The sequence below is a fragment of the Corythoichthys intestinalis genome, chromosome 13, assembly GCF_030265065.1.
Source record: "Corythoichthys intestinalis isolate RoL2023-P3 chromosome 13, ASM3026506v1, whole genome shotgun sequence".
Lineage (NCBI taxonomy): Eukaryota > Metazoa > Chordata > Actinopteri > Syngnathiformes > Syngnathidae > Corythoichthys > Corythoichthys intestinalis.
Window position 1 is genome coordinate 48,308,898 of NC_080407.1, and position 21,115 is coordinate 48,330,012.

The 21,115-nt window shown below is 42.3% G+C and overlaps 2 protein-coding genes across 7 annotated transcripts in view; both read left to right on the plus strand.

Moving 5' to 3' along the window:
* Positions 1 to 10,950, plus strand: part of adgra3 (adhesion G protein-coupled receptor A3) — a 30,257-nt gene extending 19,307 nt beyond the window's left edge. Inside the window, exons 11-19 of the mRNA XM_057855166.1 lie at positions 65 to 223; positions 3,970 to 4,137; positions 4,207 to 4,417; positions 5,307 to 5,515; positions 5,602 to 5,726; positions 5,799 to 5,922; positions 5,992 to 6,137; positions 6,203 to 6,298; positions 9,318 to 10,950. Of these exons, the coding sequence (XP_057711149.1) occupies positions 65 to 223; positions 3,970 to 4,137; positions 4,207 to 4,417; positions 5,307 to 5,515; positions 5,602 to 5,726; positions 5,799 to 5,922; positions 5,992 to 6,137; positions 6,203 to 6,298; positions 9,318 to 10,608 (2,529 nt within the window). The 3' untranslated portion in view covers positions 10,609 to 10,950. The remainder of the gene's footprint in view (positions 1 to 64; positions 224 to 3,969; positions 4,138 to 4,206; positions 4,418 to 5,306; positions 5,516 to 5,601; positions 5,727 to 5,798; positions 5,923 to 5,991; positions 6,138 to 6,202; positions 6,299 to 9,317) is intronic.
* Positions 10,951 to 14,717: 3,767 nt separating this feature from the next.
* Positions 14,718 to 21,115, plus strand: part of dysf (dysferlin, limb girdle muscular dystrophy 2B (autosomal recessive)) — a 57,702-nt gene continuing 51,304 nt past the window's right edge. For 2 of the 6 annotated variants that reach the window (XM_057855160.1, XM_057855161.1), the window contains exons 1-4: positions 14,718 to 14,891; positions 18,923 to 18,978; positions 19,066 to 19,157; positions 19,224 to 19,329. In XM_057855160.1, the coding sequence (XP_057711143.1) occupies positions 14,804 to 14,891; positions 18,923 to 18,978; positions 19,066 to 19,157; positions 19,224 to 19,329 (342 nt within the window). In that variant the 5' untranslated portion in view covers positions 14,718 to 14,803. Of the gene's footprint in view, positions 14,892 to 18,169; positions 18,397 to 18,922; positions 18,979 to 19,065; positions 19,158 to 19,223; positions 19,330 to 21,115 lie in introns of those variants that run through there. The other 4 variants (XM_057855162.1, XM_057855165.1, XM_057855164.1 and 1 more) reach the window with 2 other exon arrangements.

Consider the following 21,115-nt stretch of genomic DNA (forward strand, 5'->3'; position numbering starts at 1 on the left):
CGACAGCTTTTGTTTCGGAGGTTTTCATTTCATTTCACGTGACTCACGACTGTGTCGTTTCCAGCTCGGTGAAGTGATGGTAAGCATGGCTAGCAATCTGATGCTAGCCGACGAGCGGGTGCTGTGGACCGCGCAGCGCGACGCCACGGCGTGCTCTCGCATCATCGCCTGCCTTCAAAAGATCGCCGCCCACCGTTTGGCATCAGCGCAGGCCTTCTCCCTGGTCGGTGGTTTTACAAATTGTCACGAATTGGGATGTCCCCATCCGAGTCGATCGCGGCATTTTTCAGGGGATCGGAATCGGGTGAAAAGGATCGGGTTTTTAATCAAAATGCTTCATGCTTGTATAGCGCCACAGCCTCTCAGCCTCCATCTTGCTAAGCAGTGCGGCCAAACTGTCAAGCTTGCGTTTGGTACCTAAAGCATAGACCTATTGACGTGACACTTCGTCATTCTTTGCGTAACGCCTTATCAAAGGGGGCCGAGCTTCATTTAGTAATGGCCGAAGACGGCACACGCTCATGTCGGATTTAAGCTTGGATTTTCGAAGAACTACAAAAGCTGTACTACATACAAACAGGAAGGATTGTGTCAGGAGTGATTTGATTGAGTATTCAAGGTAAATACTATATTTTTCGTACGACGCTTGCGTGATTGAAGCATTTTTTCACAGAAATATTCTTCTTTGTTTGCACATGGAGGCGGCTAATTTTCGTAACTGACTAGCCTCATAGTTGGCAATATTTACTTGAAATAAATGCTACCTGTACAGTTTCTTTGCTTTTAACCAAGAATCGAAACTATGTTACTTCCATATTTATGAAGAATTCGGGGATTTAAGCATTTATTCACAAGAATTTTTGCCAGAAAATTGCTGTTTATGCCAGGCGGCCGCTAGCTTCTTTCGCTAACTGAGTAGCATTGTAGTTTGACAATATATGTAAAATAAAAGCTAACTGCATGGTTTCTTTGATTTTAACCAAGAATTGAGACTGTTTTACGTCCAAATCTATGAAGAATTCGGGGATTTAAGCATTAATTCACAAGAATTTTAGCCAGAAAAGCTCTGTTTTTGTCAGGCGGCCGCTAACCTCATTTGCTAACAGTTACATTGTACTTCGACAATATACGTAAACACTATCTGCACGGTTTCTTTGCTTTTAATCAAGAAACGAGTCTGTTTTACGTCCGTATCTATGAAGAATTCAGGGATTTAAGCCTTTATTTACAAGAGTTTTGCCAGAAAAGCTCTATTTAAGTCAGGCTAGCCTCATTCGCTAACATTGTAGCATTGTACTTCGACAATATGCATAAAATAAGCGCTAACTGCACAGTTTCTTTGCTTATACCCAAGAATCGAGACTGTTTTACTTCCATATCTATGAAGAATTCGGGGATTTAAGCATTTATTCACAAGAATTTTCGCCGGAAAATTGCTGTTCTTGTCAGGTGGCCACTAACCTCATTCGCTATCAGAGTAGCATTGTACTTCGACAATATACGTAAAATAAGCGCTAACTGCACAGTTTCTTTGCTTTTAACCAAGAATCGGGGCTGTTTCACGTCCATATCTATGAAGAATTCGGGGATTTAAGCATTTATTCACAAGAATTTTCGCCGGAAAATTGCTGTTCTTGTCAGGCGGCCACTAGCCTCATTCGCTAACATTGTAGCATTGTAGTTCGACAATATACGTAAAATAAGCGCTAACTGCACAGTTTCTTTGCTTATACCCAAGAATCGAGACTGTTTTACTTCCATATCTATGAAGAATTCGGGGATTCAAGCATTTATTCACAAGAATTTTCGCCGGAAAATTGCTGTTCTTGTCAGGCGGCCACTAACCTCATTCGCTTTCAGAGTAGCATTGTACTTCGACAATATACGTAAAATAAGCGCTAACTGCACAGTTTCTTTGCTTATACCCAAGAATCGAGACCGTTTTACTTCCATATCTATGAAGAATTCAGGGATTTAAGCATTTATTCACAAGAATTTTCGCCGGAAAATTGCTGTTCTTGTCAGGCGGCCACTAACCTCATTCGCTATCAGAGTAGCATTGTACTTCGACAATATACGTAAAATAAGCGCTAACTGCACAGTTTCTTTGCTTTTAACCAAGAATCGGGGCTGTTTCACGTCCATATCTATGAAGAATTTGGGGATTTAAGCATTTATTCACAAGAATTTTCGCCGGAAAATTGCTGTTCTTGTCAGGCGGCCACTAGCCTCATTCGCTAACATTGTAGCATTGTAGTTCGACAATATACGTAAAATAAGCGCTAACTGCACAGTTTCTTTGCTTATACCCAAGAATCGAGACTGTTTTACTTCCATATCTATGAAGAATTCGAAGATTTAAGCATTTATTCACAAGAATTTTCGCCGGAAAATTGCTGTTCTTGTCAGGCGGCCACTAACCTCATTCACTCTCAGAGTTGCATTGTACTTCGACAATATACGTAAAATAAGCGTTAACTGCACAGTTTCTTTGCTTATACCCAAGAATCGAGACTGTTTTACTTCCATATCTATGAAGAATTCGGGGATTTAAGCATTTATTCACAAGAATTTTCGCCGGAAAATTGCTGTTCTTGTCAGGCGGCCATTGACCTCATTCACTATCAGAGTAGCATTGTACTTCGACAATATACGTAAAATAAGCGCTAACTGCACAGTTTCTTTGCTTTTAACCAAGAATCGGGGCTGTTTCACGTCCATATCTATGAAGAATTCAGGGATTTAAGCATTTATTCACAATAATTTTCGCCAGAAAAGTTCTGTTTAAGCCAGGCGGCCGCTAGCCTCATTCGCTAACAGAGTAGCATTGTACTTCGACAATATACGTAAAATAAACGCTAACTGCACGTTTTTTTGCTCTTAACCAGGAATCGAGACTGTTTTACGTCAATATGTATGAAGAATCCGGGGATTTAAGCATTTATTCACAAGAATTTTCACCACAAAAGCTTTGTTTACGTCAGGCGGCCGCTAGCCTCATTCGCTAACGCAATATAGTGTATAATGATAATAAAGGGATATTCTATTCTATAATAAGTTATGATTGCATATAGAATTCATTAATAATCTATTCACATATTATTTATCATTGATTCTGCATGTCTTCCTCAAGTATTACGTTTCGGACGTTAAATTGAGTGATTTATTAGCTGTTGAAAATTTGCAGTTAAAAAAAAAAAAAATGAAGTTGCTATTTTGGTCAAAAACCTACATGATATGTTAAATATTGCTATTGAACCTGAAATTATAGGTGATTATCGCCGCATTTGGTGATTTTTTTTTTTTTTTTTTTTTTTTGTGCATCTAGTGTAAAATCTGAGGCTTTTATAGCCATTTTAAGTTGTGTTATACTTCTAGAAAAAATGATTAATCAGGATTTTATATGGGAACGACTTTGAATTTTTTGGTGCCGCTGCTCATGCAGACTCGTATATGGCCAAGGTAGGTGCCTGTTTTGGTTTTAGGTCGGTAGCAGCTTTGGTTTTGAAAATATTTGAAGTTTTTGAAAATAGGCCCCCTACAAATCGGCCCCGTTTCCCGTGTCATGTCAATAGGTTATGAAGTCTATGCCTAAAGTTAATAATGATTGACAGGTTTGCAGCTTTGATCTTGCCAGAGAAGCTTGGTAGCTCTACGGTCAAAGGCACAAATGTTTCAATCTTCGTTTAACTTGCATAAGAGTGGAGTGGCAACTCATCGTGTAAGAGAGAGACTGTTCTCAGCAGCATGAGTGGACTCACTCAATGAAGCATTGACTAAAGACAAGCATTTTTCTATGTTATTCTATGTTATGTTATTGGAACAGTAACATCGAGACTCTGTTTCGGCAGATTCTCAAAGTCAAGTGACTCGGACTCGGGTGCAAAAATATGCGATCGGGACATCCCTAGTCAGTAGTATTTTGCCAGTTCAACCCGTAACTAATACAGTGTTTGTTTTTTGCAACAGACGTCCCCCAATATAGCACTGGAGGCCCACTTGGTCAAGGCTAGCGACTGGAACGGCACGACCTGCATGCTGTTCCAAAGACCAAGTCCAGAGAGGACCCCCGGGCAAGACCGTCAGCTCACCTTTAAATGTAATACTACCGGATCCTTCTCCAGTGTCTTACTGAAGGTTGGTGATTTGAGAGGCAATCATTATTGACTAAAAATGGCCTCAGTTGACATTGTTCTTGTTCCTTAGAGCACCACAGTTGAGGCATCCCTGCAGCTTCCGCAGTCACTCTTTACCCAGGCAACGCTGCTTCCAGGTCAAGGGGACGACACGGTCTACAAGCTCCACTTGCTGGGCTTCCGCAACGGGAAGTTTTTCCCATCTACAGGCAACTCCTCCCAACTGGCCGACAGTGGAAAGCGGAGGAACGTGGCCACTCCAGTGATCATGGCGAAGATAGGCAAGTGGAATCTGATCGGGTTTCAATTCTCGACTGCTTTGGACTGTACCAGTGTGGTTTTTGGCAGCTCTTTTGTCTTTAGGATGAAAATACTTATTAGTCTTAGTCATATTTTAGTCATTAGATGGGGCTTTGCAAGGCAAAGGCCCAGATTGTAAAATTCCTTCCGAACCGTTTTGCCGATCGGCACCGTTAAAATATTGAAATTACCGGACTTACTTTTCGCAGGATGCAGGGAATTTTTCGAATGACCAAACCAAATTTTCCGTTCACCCATAAATGTGTTTTTTATTAAAGGAAAAAAAATCAAAAAACTACTTGCCCAACAAATTTTGACCAAATCACAAAATTTACATTTAAAAAAATTCCAGGACATTAAGGGGTATAAAAGTTGTATACAGAATTTGGCAAAAACCGACAGCTTCCCCCAAATTTGCCAAAAAAATTGCCCATTCATTCCTAATGGAATGCCATTGACAGCCATGTACGTCCAAATTTCCCATTCATTTTCAACGCCAGGAAACTTTTTCTATTGTGGATTTCCTTAAAGGCTAAAGCAACATGGCATAGCCAGGATAAGAAAACAAAACGTACCAAGCAGCACCTGACACGTGTTTCACAAACAAGCCTGGAATGGGCACAAGCTTCAACCTCTGTGTGTAGGAGGCGCAGCACGTCACATGAGTGACACGACCCAACACTGCTAAGATGCGTGCTAACTACACATACGATAAGAAAATATTACTCATTGTGAACGTCGTCAGATAACAACTGCCATCCATCTTGTTACGTTTTCGTCTCCGAATACACGTTTTTAGCTCGTCATTGTCATGAAAAAAATTGTCTGTTGACGAAAACAACACTGGACTGTACTTTGACATGGATCCAGATGGCATTTCCGTACGGATGTTGCGGACTCCCGTCAATATCACCCTGCGGCGCTTCGCTCGCGGATCCGACGCCGTGTCCGCCTGCTGGAACGTCAGCCTGGAGGGCGGCCAGGGGGGCTGGCGGAGCGAGGGCTGCCGAATCCTGGGCCACCACGACAACTTCACAACTATTTCCTGCAACTCTTTAGGAAACTATGGACTCCTCATGGTAGGCGGCTTGAGTCAGTGCAAAAAAAATTCATTTTTGCTGCCGCCATCTAGTGGCGCAATCACAAATCACATTTTTCACTGCAGGACCTCAGCACTGTGGACTATTTCATTCCAAGTATTCAGCCACTGCATCCGGTCATCTACGCCACTGCCATTGTGCTCCTCTTCTGCCTGTCGACCATCATTGTCAGTTACATCTACCACCACAAGTAAGCCATCCCAGTTTTTGAATTTTCCCACCTGCAATGACAATAATTCCGTCGTGTGATTGCTGCTTCAAGGTCGGTGCGCGTCAGCCGCAAGTGTTGGCATATGCTGGTCAACCTCTGCTTCCACATCTCGCTCACGTGCGCCGTGTTTGTGGGCGGGATCAATCAGACGCGCTATGCTAATGTGTGCCAAGCGGTGAGATCTGACTTTCAAATTTCCAAAACGCTATTGTTTGAGAGTTTATTAGTTTTTTGCTCTCTTCAGGTTGGCATTTTACTTCACTACTCCACGCTCGCAACCGCCCTCTGGGTGGGCGTGACAGCACGCAATATTTACAAGCAAGTGACGCGCAAAGCTAAGCGTTACGAGGAGCCGGACGAGCCGCCGCCACCTCCGCGTCCAATGCTGAGGTGTGTGCGTTATCATTTTTTTTTCCTCAGTGATGTCAGTGTTGAGACTTGCGCTTTCTCAAAAGGTTCTACTTAATTGGCGGAGGAATTCCCACCATTGTGTGTGGCATCACGGCAGCAGCTAACATCAAGAACTACGGCAGTCAAATCAACGCACCATAGTAAGTAGAGCAATTTGGCATATTACCGTAATTTTCCGAATATAACGCTTACTTTTTTTCCCCAAAATCCACTTGTAAACTCATGGTGCGCATTATAAACGGGTACATGGATGGAGACAGAAATATATATGTATTACATATATATATAAACCGATTTTTTTTCATTGACACGGCCACGTTGTGTTGAAGAAACGTATGCGGCGACCCGTTGCCGACCATTACGGTATGTGACGTCACCATTTTTTTCCGGTAATACTTCACTCTAATCGGCCGAATGATTTCGTCTGTGTTAAATTCTGCTTTTTTCACTCTTCATAAAGCACAGAATTTAGTTTCTTGAACTCATTTGAGTCGACGTTTATTGCAGCTCCGCAATTCGGACCATAACAAATGTAAGGACACACCCTTCCCGTGTCCGTCAACTATATCGGTCCCTCGGGAAACTCAAACCCAAATAACAATAGATTCCGTTTGTTACTGTCGTGTTGACAGCGATGACCTCTCACGGATTTCCGACTTACGTTCTCACTTTCATTTTACCGTATCAATCCATGGAAGAAACATTTATTCATCATGAGGAAACGAGCAAGTTATACAGCAGCCTTTAAAAGAAAAGTCACATCTGTTTTGTTTTCTCCTAGATTCTGGTAAGTTGGAGAAGTTGTCAAATCATATTATTAGCGTAAATATTGTCAGTTTACGGTAATGTTTTGAACTACCAATGTGCTATGCTTGTGCTGTGTTTCACCAGTCAGTAAAATGACATCTCTGTATCTGTACACTAGCTCTGTTTTCTTGTATTCTTCTATTTATTGGTGCTAAAATTAGGGTGCGCGTTGTAAACGGGTACAATAATTTTCCCCAGATTTTACAAGTAAATGTGGGGTGCGCATTATACACGGGTGCGCCTTATATTCGGGAAATTACGGTAGTCTAACATCACTGATAGCAACGCTAGGTAACTTTTCAGCCTTGATTAAATATTTTTTAGGGCTGTCAGACGATTAAATTTTTAATCGAGTTAATCACAGCTTAAAAATTAATTAATCGTAATTAATCGCAATACAAACCATCTCTAAAATATGCCATATTTTTCTGCAAATTATTGTTGGAATGGAAAGATGAGACACAAGACGGATTTAACCATTCAACATACAGTGCCTTGCAAAAGTATTCGGCCCCCTTGAATCTTGCAACCTTTCGCCACATTTCAGGCTTCAAACATAAAGATATGAAATTTTATTTTTTTGTCAAGAATCAACAACAAGTGGGACACAATCGTGAACTGGAACAACATTTATTGGATAATTTAAACTTTTTTAACAAATAAAAAACTGAAAAGTGGGGCGTGCAATATTATTCGGCCCCCTTGCGTTACTACTTTGTAGCGCCACCTTTTGCTCCAATTACAGCTGCAAGTCGCTTGGGGTATGTTTCTATCAGTTTTGCACATCGAGAGACTGACATTCTTGCCCATTCTTCCTTGCAAAACAGCTCGAGCTCAGTGAGGTTTGATGGAGAGTGTTTGTGAACAGCAGTCTTCAGCTCTTTCCACAGATTCTCGATTGGATTCAGGTCTGGACTTTGACTTGGCCATTCTAACACCTGAATACGTTGATTTTTGAACCATTCCATTGTAGATTTGGCTTTATGTTTTGGATCATTGTCCTGTTGGAAGATAAATCTCCGTCCCAGTCTCAGGTCTTGTGCAGATACCAACAGGTTTTCTTCCAGAATGTTCCTGTATTTGGCTGCATCCATCTTCCCGTCAATTTTAACCATCTTCCCTGTCCCTGCTGAAGAAAAGCAGACCCAAACCATGATGCTGCCACCACCATGTTTGACAGTGGGGATGGTGTGTTCAGGGTGATGAGCTGTGTTGCTTTTACGCCAAACATATCGTTTTGCATTGTGGCCAAAAAGTTCAATTTTGGTTTCATCTGACCAGAGCGCCTTCTTCTACATGTTTGGTGTGTCTCCCAGGTGGCTTGTGGCAAACTTTAAACGAGACTTTTTATGTATATCTTTGAGAAATGGCTTTCTTCTTGCCACTCTTCCATAAAGGCCAGATTTGTGCAGTGTACGACTGATTGTTGTCCTGTGGACAGACTCTCCCACCTCAGCTGTAGATCTCTGCAGTTCATCCAGAGTGATCATGGGCCTCTTAGCTGCATCTCTGATCAGTTTTCACCATGTTTGAGAAGAAAGTTTGGAAGGACGGCCGAGTCTTGGTAGATTTGCAGTGGTCTGATGCTCCTTCCATTTCAATATGACGGCTTGCACAGTGCTCCTTGAGATGTTTAAAGCTTGGGAAATCTTTTTGTATCCAAATCTGGCTTAAACCTCTCCACAACAGTATCTTGGTTTTCATAATGCTCTCTGCACTTTAAACAGAACCCTGAGACTATCACAGAGCAGGTGCATTTATACGGAGACTTGATTACACAAAGGTGGATTCTATTTATCATCATCGGTCATTTAGGACAACATTGGATCATTCAGAGATCCTCACTGAACTTCTGGAGTGAGTTTGTTGCACTGAAAGTAAAGGGGCCGAATAATATTGCACGCCCCACTTTTCAGTTTTTTATTTGTTAAAAAAGTTTAAACTATCCAATAAATGTTGTTCAACTTCACGATTGTGTCCCACTTGTTGTTGATTCTTGACAAAAAAATTAAATTTCATATCTTTATGTTTGAAGCCTGAAATGTGGCGAAAGGTTGCAAGATTCAAGGGGGCCAAATACTTTTGCAAGGCACTGTACATATGACAGCGCAGGGATGACGAGACAGGCACAGGTCTCGGAACATACGTGGAAAATGGTGCTGAATGGTGCCCACTTGCCATGCTGTGGGACTTACAAGCCTCAATTTCAGATAATATCCATGGTATAAATGTGATGACTACAATTTACAATTATACAGCCGGCAATTCATCGATAACCTCGACTAGTCAGGACAGCTATAATGGCATTGCAAGTCCATGCAATGAAACAAAATTTTCTTTTTTGCCCCCCAGCTGCTGGATGGCGTGGGAACCGAGCATCGGTGCTTTTTACGGTCCGGCGGGTTTCATCGTCTTTGTGGACTGCATGTATTTCCTCAGCATCCTACTCCAGCTACGGCGGCACCCCGAGCGCCGCTACGAGTTCAAGGAGTTGTCCGAGGAGCAGCGGCACCTGGCGGGCGAGTTGGCCGCGGATGGCGTTCGCCACCCTCTCGCGCCCGGCGTCGTGTCGCGAGTCGCACCACTGGCGGCGCTAGAGAACGAACACACCTTTGGCGCTCAGCTAATGGGGGCGGCGGTGGCATTGGGGCTGTACGCCGGCCTTTGGGTGTTCGGAGCCACGGCCGTCTCGCAGGACCACCCTTTCGATTTGGCCTTTACTTGCCTCTTCGGCGTGGCGGCGTTGGCCCTCGCCGCGTTCATGGTGGCGCACCACTGCGTCAACAGGCAGGACATGAGGCGATTCTGGTCGCGAGCCTGTTGCTCCGGCAGACGCGACTACTCCGCGCAGGAGGACGCTCTCCTGCCGCAGCCCGGCGCCCTAGCGGCAGGCTCGGCGAAAACGGACGCAGAATCCAACAAGGGCGCCCGCAGCAGCAGCGCCGACTCCTCCTACACCAACAAGAGCGCGCCCAGCGTGCGCAACTCTGCGCACGGGAGCAAGCTAACCAATCTGCACGCGGAGGCCGCTCAGTGCAAACCTTCCTCCGCCTCCGCTCCGGCGATGGCCATTTTAGACAACAGCTTGACGGAGCATTCAGTGGACAATGAAATCAAAATGCACGTAGCACCGGTGGAGGTGCAGTTCCGCCCCACGGACAACAACCCCACCGCCAACCGGCCCCACAAGAACCGATCCCGCGCTCACCGGGCCAGCCGCCTGACGGTGCTGCGGGAGTACGCCTACGACGTACCCACCAGCTTGGACGGTAGCGTTCAGAGCGCCCCCAGCCGGCGGCACCACTATTACGACGTGGCGGCGCGCAACAGCCGCCGCGCCGCCTACATGGCATACAGAGAGCGCCATCGGAGTCAGCTGCAGCAAGACAGCAGCGACAGCGCCAGCCTACCGCGACGCCCTCGCAAGGCGGGTGCGGCGCCGGAAGCGACAGCCACCGGATCCAAAGACTCCGCCAAGCCATTCGGAGGCGTCGAACTAGAAACCAAATGTTACGGACTCAACCTTATCACGCAAAATGGCGGCGCGGTCAAAGAAAACGGACAAGCGCTTCCGCTAATAAGTGCGGACGAGAGCGCCCCCTGTATTAAAACTGGGATGTGGAAACATGAAACTACCGTGTAGCGACACTTTCCATCCTGAAGATACTCGTTCAGCGGTCGGCAACCTTCATTGATCAAAGTGCCATTTTTGTATAGCCGATTCATGTATTTTGTAAAAATGCCTGCATTTGATTGGTTGAAAATTGTCTTTTATCTTCATTCTACTGGGATAAAGCTGTCATTTGTCCCGTCAAAGAGTCGTAGGTTGCCAACCCGTGCACTCGTTAACGTGAAATTTGAAAAAATATTATCAATTAACAATTCATGGCATGTTTGTACCACTGATCTGCTTTCTATAAATGTTCTATTTTTATAAGAGATGTCGTTGCCACTCTGTTCAGAATATCTCTAATAATAAATTGATACAAAATCTGAACCTACTTTGTCGTGACTCTTTTATCCTGGAAATAAAATATTTAACAAAGTGAGTATAAAGCTGGAACTTAAAAAAATAGTATTTGTATTTACAGTATATGAAGAATCTGAATTTATTTTGGCAATAGCAAACCTGCGAATTGTATTGAAACTGAAGAATGCAAAAAAAAGACTGATGGCAGATTTAAAATTATCTCTCATATTATTACATTTGCAGTTCTTAAAAAGTTATTAAAATGTTTTTATTTTTAGTGTGTTTTTCCATTAGACTTTGGGAAATAATGTCTTGTATGTATCTTCTTCCAATACTGTTAAATCTGAATAAATAAACACAAATTCTTTTTTTTTTTTAATTATTATTTATAATTATTTTTGCAAATTTTCTATTTTCGCTTTTCCATTAACTGCAAAAAACGAGTGATCACTCAGTGACTTAATAACATTTTTTTATTATTATTTTGGGCGGGATCTGTTCAATTTATTTAATCAAACTTAACAGTATCGCATGTTTTTCCCCCAAAGTATAATATAAATGAATTAAAACAACTAAAAACTAACAAATTTACTCATAATAATTATGATATAAATGAGATATATGTATGTAAAAGAAAATAATGATTTGTACATGTGTTCATTTTAACATTTTTAAATAAAATACTGTATTTTTTTAAATTGAAAAGAATCCGCGATGGACTGAATGCGCAAAATTTACTCTCGTTCCTCCTTGCGATTGTATGCTAGTCCAGCAGGTGGCGATAATGCACCAAACGTAATTAACGCAGAAGAAGGTGAAAAGGTAAGTATTTTTTAGTCTACGTTATTGTTTAGAAATGTATCTGCAATATTAATTGACTTAAATATATTTTAATGTTGAATTATAAACTATTATATTTGTTACCTTTCATATCTTTAAAACTTAGTCAATAAATAATGCTAATTGAATGCGAGGCTGCTAATGAAGGACCTACTTTTCTTTGATTTTCTATTAATATTTAGCATATGTGCGATTTTAATTGTTAAAGGGCTCCCTTCCACTAGATAAATCCAGTCAAAGAGCACTCATTAAAATCATTGGCTGCCATTGACGGTGCTAGACGTCCAATCCAAAAATGAGCATTCACATCCAGCAGGAGAGTGTTATAACGCGCTACATTTACTCCCATTTACTTGAGTAACTTTTTGAGAAAAAACTACTTCTTAATGTAGTTTTAACACACAATACTTTGAGTAGATATCTGAAGAAGAAATACTATTACTCCACTATTTTGGGCTACGCTCGAGTCGTTACATTTTTCCTTTTTATTCTACATGTTGACTCTATTTTTGCTGACAGTGGCCGTCCCAGTTTCACCAATGATGCGTCGCAACAATAACCGCATAACTCCATAATACCAATCAAAGGTAACTATGTTTTTCCTCCAGTAGAGGGCACTTATGCTCTTTTGACAGTTGATGTTTCAAGTTCTGTACTGGTCTGAATTCGATGATTTTTGTAACACCTTATATGGTCATGTAAACGGTTATTGTACAGTACAGGTAGTCCCCGGGTGTTGTTTGGTGTTCCAACGTCCATCTTTTCTGATCAATATGTAAATTTAGTCGATTAAATTAGCCTGATTTGCCGAAACAAAAGTCCGCTAACTTAAATGCTACCAATGTTAATGCATTTACAATTGTAACAAATCGCTCGACGTAACTCCACAAACTGTAGCTCTGAACTTACACACAAACATATATTAGCTGAAACAACTTACTGCCTGATGTGGGCCAAACCAGAGCGCAGCTATCTTTTATGGTTGGGGCCGGGTGGGGTGGGGTTGGTTGTGCGTCCCCTCTTCCCATCCCTGAAGGCCAGTTGATGGGGGCGTGGGTGGCCCGGGGGACCACCCGATGGCCCCTTTGCTGAGCTGCGGGTGGGGGTATCGGTTTATGTAGGGCCTCCCTCCTCGGGCTGGCTGGGTGGGGGCCGTGGCCCTGGGGTCTCCGCTCGTCTACGTGGCTGTCGCGTGTTTGGTGGGGCTCACGTACGACTGAATGTGATTGGGCGCGCTCGGGTGGGGGGCCCCGGTGCCGGGATTGGCGATGGGGTGGCGTAGGGTCGGTTGCTGTCGTGCTTACACTGACAAGGGATTCACACGATTACTGGTTTCTAGATCACAGAGTTGATTTGTGTATATTCCACCCCTCCCAATCACTTAGTTTCCCCTTCTTTCCCTGGTCAACAGGACCCCCACATGGTGTCAACCGGAAATACATCTAGCCGATGATAGCACCAATATATTCAAAGTTAGTGCAGGCATTCAATGTATTTCTTGTTGTTGTTTGTGTTTCTTTTGTTTTTCTTTTCTTCTGTTCACCCATAACCCCTTCCTGTTCACTGCTTTGTCATAATAAACGAGGTAAGTTGAATGATCACAATGGGAGTATGTCATACTCTCAATGTGAAATATTAAAACTGTTCAGACCAACCGGACACTTAGACTTCCATTCTCCATGTCAAACAGCTGAAGAGGACAGTTTAAAAAAAAAAAAAAAATCCAATACTTTTTGACTTTTTGGATGCTTCTTTTGAGATTTAGAGGTACTTAAAGGGTTGATTCCGATGTACATGGAAATTCGGGTTACGTCGCCAGCATAGGAACGAAACTCGTTCCTAACCCGGGGACTCCCTGTATCATAAAAACAGTTCGGATAGATGAAGTTGTGTTAAAAAAAATATCATTACTGTGTTGTTGTTTTATTTTCTAAATCAGACTTTGTAAGCTGTTACTCACACGGTTACTCATTACTTAGGTATTCTATCCAATGAATACTTTTTTACTTGTGTTTGAGTCATTTTTTTTATGACTACTTAACATTATTTAGAAGTAATGCTTCTCGAGTCAAGTTTGGGCTGCTCTACCCACCTCTGACAGCCAGCCCTCCCAGTTTAAATTGAATTGGACGTCTAAGTAAAATACTATGAAATAAAAAAGTCTATAATTATTCATTTAGATTTTATTGCCATTTTATTCATGTATAGATAAGTCTAGGGCTGCAGCTATCGATTATTTTCGTAGTCGATTAACAGATGAACTAGTTAGTTCGAATAATCGGGTAATCGGATATGGAACATGAGAAATTAAAATACCTGAGCTGAGCCTCAAACGGTATAAAAAATTAATAAATAAGGATTTATCTACAACAAAAGAACAATTAGCTAAATTACATAGCAAAAGTCCGCTAGCTCAAATGCTATTAAAACGCTTACATTTTTTCCCCACAATGCTCTTACCAAATGGTTCAAACACATATCAAAAAAGAAAAACGGCTAAATATGCCAGAAACTAAATTACGAATTAGCCTAAACAAAAACTTCGCTTATGTTGGTCTTAACATGGAGCAGCTGGATTCAGCCATGTGAAATGAGGCAGGCTAGAAGTCAGTGTATCCACCCAAATCAGTAAAACTAAATGCAAACACTTTCAAAATAAACCTTTACAACGCCACTTTAATGAAACGAAAACTCGAAGCAGCAAAATTTTATTCGAATCCTTTTTTTCTAATCTAATACTCGAGTTAATCGATTAATCGTTGCAGCACTAGAGAAGTCTGACCTCTGAGCGTGTATTTGGGTACTTTGGGTACTATTCTGGGTGTGTGCATGCACTTGCGGTCCAAAAATAAGGTCCACTGGTGTGTGTGTGTGTGTGTGCGTGTGTGTTTGCATACTGACCGGAGTGAGTCAGCTTTGAGCTGCCGCTAATTCAGCAGTCTCTATCATTTTCACCCTCACAGTCCATTGAAAAAGTGTCTCTTAGAAGAACATTTGGATCTTCCAACACGGTTCTGCTCTGAGTGTCATGCTGCGAGTGTTCATTCTATGTGCAGAACGCCTGCAAACGCCAGATGACGACATCAGCGACGCCTACTGCACCGTCTCGCACGAAGGTAAAGGGAGTGGTCGAGACAGCTGGGTAACGGGATGCCATTCCGCCCAAAAGCAAAGCATTATTTGTATTATTATTGATTAAAATCCCTTGTCCGGCTCCTCTTGCTAAACAGCTGAGAGGCTATTATTGGAAAACAGGTTTCAATGTCTCCCGAAGGGTAAGCACGCGTTGAGTGTGTTGGTCGGAAGTTTTATTATTTTTAACAAGAGAGAAACTGGTGTAGAGCAGTATTTCTCAAATAGTGGGGCGCGTCCCCCTTGAGCGATGCCGTGGGTTGCGCATGTGACCTCAGGGAACATGCTTTTTTGCTGTACTAGAATAAAGTAATTGCACGTCCACTCAGTGGGTGGCAGTGGCGCTCTCATTTTCAGAGTGTGCGCAGTATTTTTAAACCAAACGAGCGCACAGCAAAGAGCACTGACGATATGAAGAGCTAAGACGAGGAAATAGGACTAAGCGTACAGTGTATCACAAAAGTGAGTACACCCCACGCATTTCCATAGATATTTAAGTATATCTTTTCATGGGACAACACTGACAAAATGACACTTTGACACAATGAAAAGTAGTCTGTGTGCAGCTTATATAATAGTTAATTTATTTTCCCCTCAAAATACCTCAAAATATAGCCAATAATATCCAAGCCCCTGGCAACAAAAGTGAGTCCACCCCTTAGAAACTACGTACAGTTGTAGTCAATGTCAGAAAGCCATCAAATTTAACTGAACTGCACCAATTCTATCAAGAGGAGTGGTCAAAGATTCAACCAGAAGCTTGCCAGAAGCTTATGGATGGCTACCAAAAGCGCCTAATTGAAGTGAAAATGGCCAAGGGACATGTTACCAAATATTAGCGCTGCTGTATGTATATTTTTGACCCAGCAGATTTGATCACTTTTTCTGTTAACCCATAATAAAGTCATAAAAGAACCAAACTTCATGAATGTTTTTTGTGACAAAGAAGTATCTGTTCCAATCACTCTATCAGAGAAAAATCAGAGTTGTAGAAATAACTGGAAACTCAAGAGAGCCATGACATTATGTTCTTCACAAGTGTATGTAAACTTTTGACCACAACTGTATGTATCTCTTTCCAATGCTAAATTCGTATAAATACATTGAACACGCACAAATTTTTTTTTTTTTTTTTTGGTTCTAATTTGGTTTTTTTTTACTTATCACGCCAGGTTCTGGTCCCCATTAACCACGAAAAATGAGGGATCACTATATATTTAATTTCTCACACAACTTCATTGATATGAACTATTATTATTACACTGTACAATAACCTATTACATGACCATATTAGGCCAAAATGATGACGCAAAAATTGAATTCAGACCAGAACAACAATATGAAACATCACCCGTCCAAAGAGCATGAGTGCCCTCTAGTGGAGAAAAGCATTGTTAACTCTGATTGGTATAATGGAGTTATGTGGTTATTATTTCGACGTCTCATTGGTGAAATTGGGACGACCACTGTTGGCAATAATAAAGTCAATATGTAGAATAAAGGCGAAAAATTTAACAACTCTAGTGTAGCCCAAATAGTGGAGTAAGAGTAGTGTTTCTTCACAAATGTAGGCCGGCCCAGCCTATACGCAGACTATGCAGCTGCTTAGGGCCCCTGACCACTAGGGGGCCCCCAATCTGGCAACCTCCTTTTATACGTTGTTAATAGAGAATTGTGAATAATGTGGCGGGCATTGCTGTTTATCTATGCAAACATCCATTTTCTTGTCGTTACAATCTGGCAACCTGGGGAGTGACGTTGAACCTTCTTGGCAATGATTGGTGCTCAAACTTGCTTGGAAAATAGATGCACGAATATGGCATTATTTTGCTTAGGGCCCTGATCTACCTCCATATGGCTCCGCCCAGGGGATACAATTTTTGACTGGGGTAACTACATTGGCACGACACCGGCGGGCGTACCATATATTGGCGAAAAGTATTCCTAATCAGCCTGATTTGGAATTCCCCTCAAGAATGATGTGGGAAAAAAAACGCTCATTGTCAACTTATTATTATAAATATTCTTATAAGTAGGGTTGTTCGGATCATGTTTTTTTGCTCCCGATCCGATCCCGATCGTTTTAGTTTGAGTATCTGCCGATCCCGATATTTCCCGATCCGATTGCTTTTTTTTTTTTTTGCTCCCAATTCAATTCCAATCATTCCCGATAATTTTTCCCGATCATATACATTTTGGCAATGCATTAAGAAAAAAATGAATAAAACTCGGACGAATATATACATTCAACATACAGTACATAAGTACTGTATTTGTTTATTATGACAATAAATCCTCAATATGGCATTTACATTATTAACATTCTTTCTGCGAGAGGGATCCACGGATAGAAAGACTTGTAATTCTTAAAGGATAAATGTGACTTTGTATATTGTGACTAAATATTGCCATCTAGTGTATTTGTTGAGCTTTCAGTAAATGATACTGTAGCCATTTAACTGTTCTGCCCAAATTCATGATGGGAAGTGCAACCATGACTGTGTGTAGTTGCACCAATTGATATATCTTCTCTGCGTTGGGAAGTAACATAGGGTGAGCGGCTCCAAAGACTGCCAAAATTCTCTCTACTCATTTTACGCTGCCTGTTAGCTCTATTTATAGGTAAAACGGCGCCATTATAGATTGAACACAACAATGCGTGAGTGGGTTGTGCAGCGCATGCATTAATTGCATTAAATATTTTAACGTGATTAATTTTTTAAAAATTAATTACCGCCGTTTACGCGATAAATGTGATAGCCCTACTTTAAGCCAAAACTAAAGACTCTGGATGAATGTAAGACATTTTGTCTGTAACGTTAAATACAATTAGAAAACGTTTACTTTTGAAAATACATACATATTAAAAAAAGGCATGTCCGATATTTTTTTGCCGATTCCGATACTTTGAAAATGTCGTGATCGGACCCGATCGATTGGCATCCCGATCGATCGGGACATCTTTACTTATAAGTTAATCTTATTGCTTACACCGCGTTTCGGGGTCATCAAAATGTACTGCCCCCCTGCCCCAAAAGTCAAACTCCACCTATGGTTACTCCCCACTTCTGGTGTACTAGCAGAGGAACAATCAATAAATAAGAAGGGATGGCGGCACTGCGGTTAGCAGGAGACAGGCGAGGAAGAGAGAACAGGAAATGTTGGGATTTCCTCTGGATGTGAGGTGTGTGCGTATGTGTGTTCCGGACATGCTCAATTGTTACCCACTTTTCCTCCGAGTGGGATTCAGTCCTGCGGAGAAGCTGCCTTGGTGAGGACTTGTCTCCTTTGAGTTGTTTTTGAACAAGAGTTCAAACACCGTGTCGTGTAGAACTAGTTCTTGGTTTTTGGAAAGTTAGCAGGCGATGTAACGACGCCCTGCGACGTGTTCACGGACTCGCTCGGGGTTTTCTACCATGTTACGTTGTGTTCTTCAGCGGGCCAACAACCTGAGGCACTCGGACCCTCTGGCTAGTGTCACCTTTCGAGGTAAGAGCAGGACGGGTACATTGAAATTGTGCATTGGCTCTGACTTACGATGTTGAGTCTTGGTATCTGTATTATTGCCCAAAAGTTACTGATTCTTCTATTAACTTCCTGCCTTTGTGCGAGCGCCATTTCCTACCAATGAAGAGCACCTTCATCATTAAATCTGACCCCAAAGTGCTCTGACACTCCAACCTGGAGCAGTCGCGCAATTGATTGAAACGTACAGGAAAACGGAAAAGTTCACGAGGCTCGCCATCTATTCTCGGCCCGCGAAGCCGTGCCAAGCCGAAATCGCCGGGAAGTTAACGCGGTGCCACATCCTCTCTCGGAGAACGTCTGCTCTCAGGAGACGGAGACGGGGTGAACCCTCTCGACCCTTCTGAGGAAGGGCGGAGGTGTTCTGTTAAGCTATCGGCTGAGGTGTATGTGTGCGTGTTCTCGTGAAAACAGGAAAGCAAACAAGCGCAAGAGAAGAATTTGTCTTTTCCGTGTCTAAGATATACTAAAGATGATGTACTTCCCGCAGGGTCCAAGAAGAAGACCAAGGTCATCAAGAACAATCCCAATCCGGTTTGGAATGAGGTGCGATTTCCAGAACGTCAGGAATTCACGATTCCACAAGCCATGGAGTCGATTTTCATGTTCTAATGATAACTTTCTGACCTCCAGGGATTTGAATGGGATCTGAAGGGGGTTCCTTTGGACCCGGGAGCCGAGCTTCACTGCGTCGTCAAGGACCATGAAAAGATGGGAAGGAACAGGTGAATACTTGTAATGCTCACGACGAAGAATGTTCGCAGATGTTTTGATGTTTGATACGTGCGCAGGTTTCTGGGTGAAAGTCGGCTTTCCGTTCGAGACGTTTTCAGCTCTCCTAGCTTGGCGGCTTGCTTCACTGTCCCTCTGCTGGACACCAAAAGGAACAACACAGGGGTAAGAAAAATGGATGCTAGTACCAACAAATTGTCATCAATGAAAAGCTATTAAATGAAGTCAATATATTGTCTTTGATGATGAAACAACTATGGTTGTAACCAGTCCCGGAATAGGCGGGACAACGCGGAATATAGGAAGTTCTGATACAGTGGGGCAAATAAGTATTTAGTCAACCACTAATTTGTGCAAGTTCTCCTACTTGAAAATATTACAGAGGCCTGTAAATGTCAATATTGATAAACCTCAACCATGAGAGACAGAATGTGGAAAAAAACCACAGAAAATTGTTTGATTTTTAAAGAATTTATTTGCAAATCTTGGCGGAAAATAAGTATTTGGTCAATACCAAAAGTTCATCTCAATACTTTGTTAAGTACCCTTTGTTCGCAATAACGGAGGCTAAACGTTTTCTCTAACTCTTCACAAGCTTTTCACACAATGTTGCTGTTATTTTGGCCCATTCCTCCATGCAGATGTCCTCTAGAGCAGTGATGTTTTGGGGTTGTCGTTGGGCAACACGGACTTTCAACTCCCTCCACAGATTTTCTACGGGGTTGAGATCTGGAGACTGGCTAGGCCACTCCAGGACCTTGAAATGCTTCTTACGAAGCCACTCCTTTGTTGCCCTGGCTGTGTGTTTGGGATCATTGTCATGCTGACAGACACAGCTACGTCTCATCTTCAATGTCCTTGCTGATGGAAGGAGATTTTCACTCAAAATCTCTTGATATATGGCCCCATTCATTCTTTCGTTTACACAGATCATTTGTCCTGGTCCCTTTGCAGAAAAACAGCCCCAAAGCATGATGTTTCCACCTCCATGCTTCACAGTGGGTATGGTGTTCTTCGGATGCAATTCAGTATTCTTTCTCCTCCAAACACGAGAACCTGTGTTTCTACCAAAAAGTTCTATTTTGGTTTCATCTGACCATAACACATTCTCCCAGTACTCTTCTGGATCATCCAAATGCTCTCTAGCGAACTGCAGACGGGCCTGGACGTGTACTGGCTTCAGCAGGGGGACACGTCTGGCCGTGCAGGATTTGAGTCCCTGGCGGCGCATTGTGTTACCGATAGTAGCCTTTGTTACTGTGGTCCCAGCTTCACTAGGTCTCTCCGTGTGGTTCTGGGACTTTGCTCACCGTTCTTGTTATCATTTTGACGCCACGGGTCCAGATCTTGAATGGAGCCCCAGATCGAGGGAGATTATCAGTGGTCTTTTATGTCTTCCATTTTCTAATAATTGCTCCCACAGTTGATTTCTTTACACCAAGCGTTTTACCTATTGCAGATTCAGTCTTCCCAGCCTGGTGCAGGTCTACAATTTTGTCTCTGGTGTCCTTCGACAGCTCTTTGGTCTTGGCCATAATGGAGTTTGGAGTGTGACTGACTGAGGTTGTGGACATGTGTCTTTTATACCGATGATGAGTTAAAACAGGTGCCATTAATACAGGCAACGAGTGGAGCCTCGTTAGACCATGTGAGAAGAAGTTAGACCTCTTTGACAGCCAGAAATCTTGCTTGTTTGTAGGTGACCAAATACTTATTTTCCACTCTAATTTGGAAATAAATTCTTTAAAAATCAATCAATGTGATTTTCTGTTTTTTTTCCACGTTCTGTCCCTCATGGTTGAGGTTTACCCAAGTTGACAGTTACAGGCCTCTCTAATCTTTTCAAGTAGGAGAACTTGCACAATTGGTGGTTGACTAAATACTTATTTGGCCTAAATTCCGGGTTGTCCCACCCATTCCGGGACTGTTGGCAACCCTAGAAACAACACTG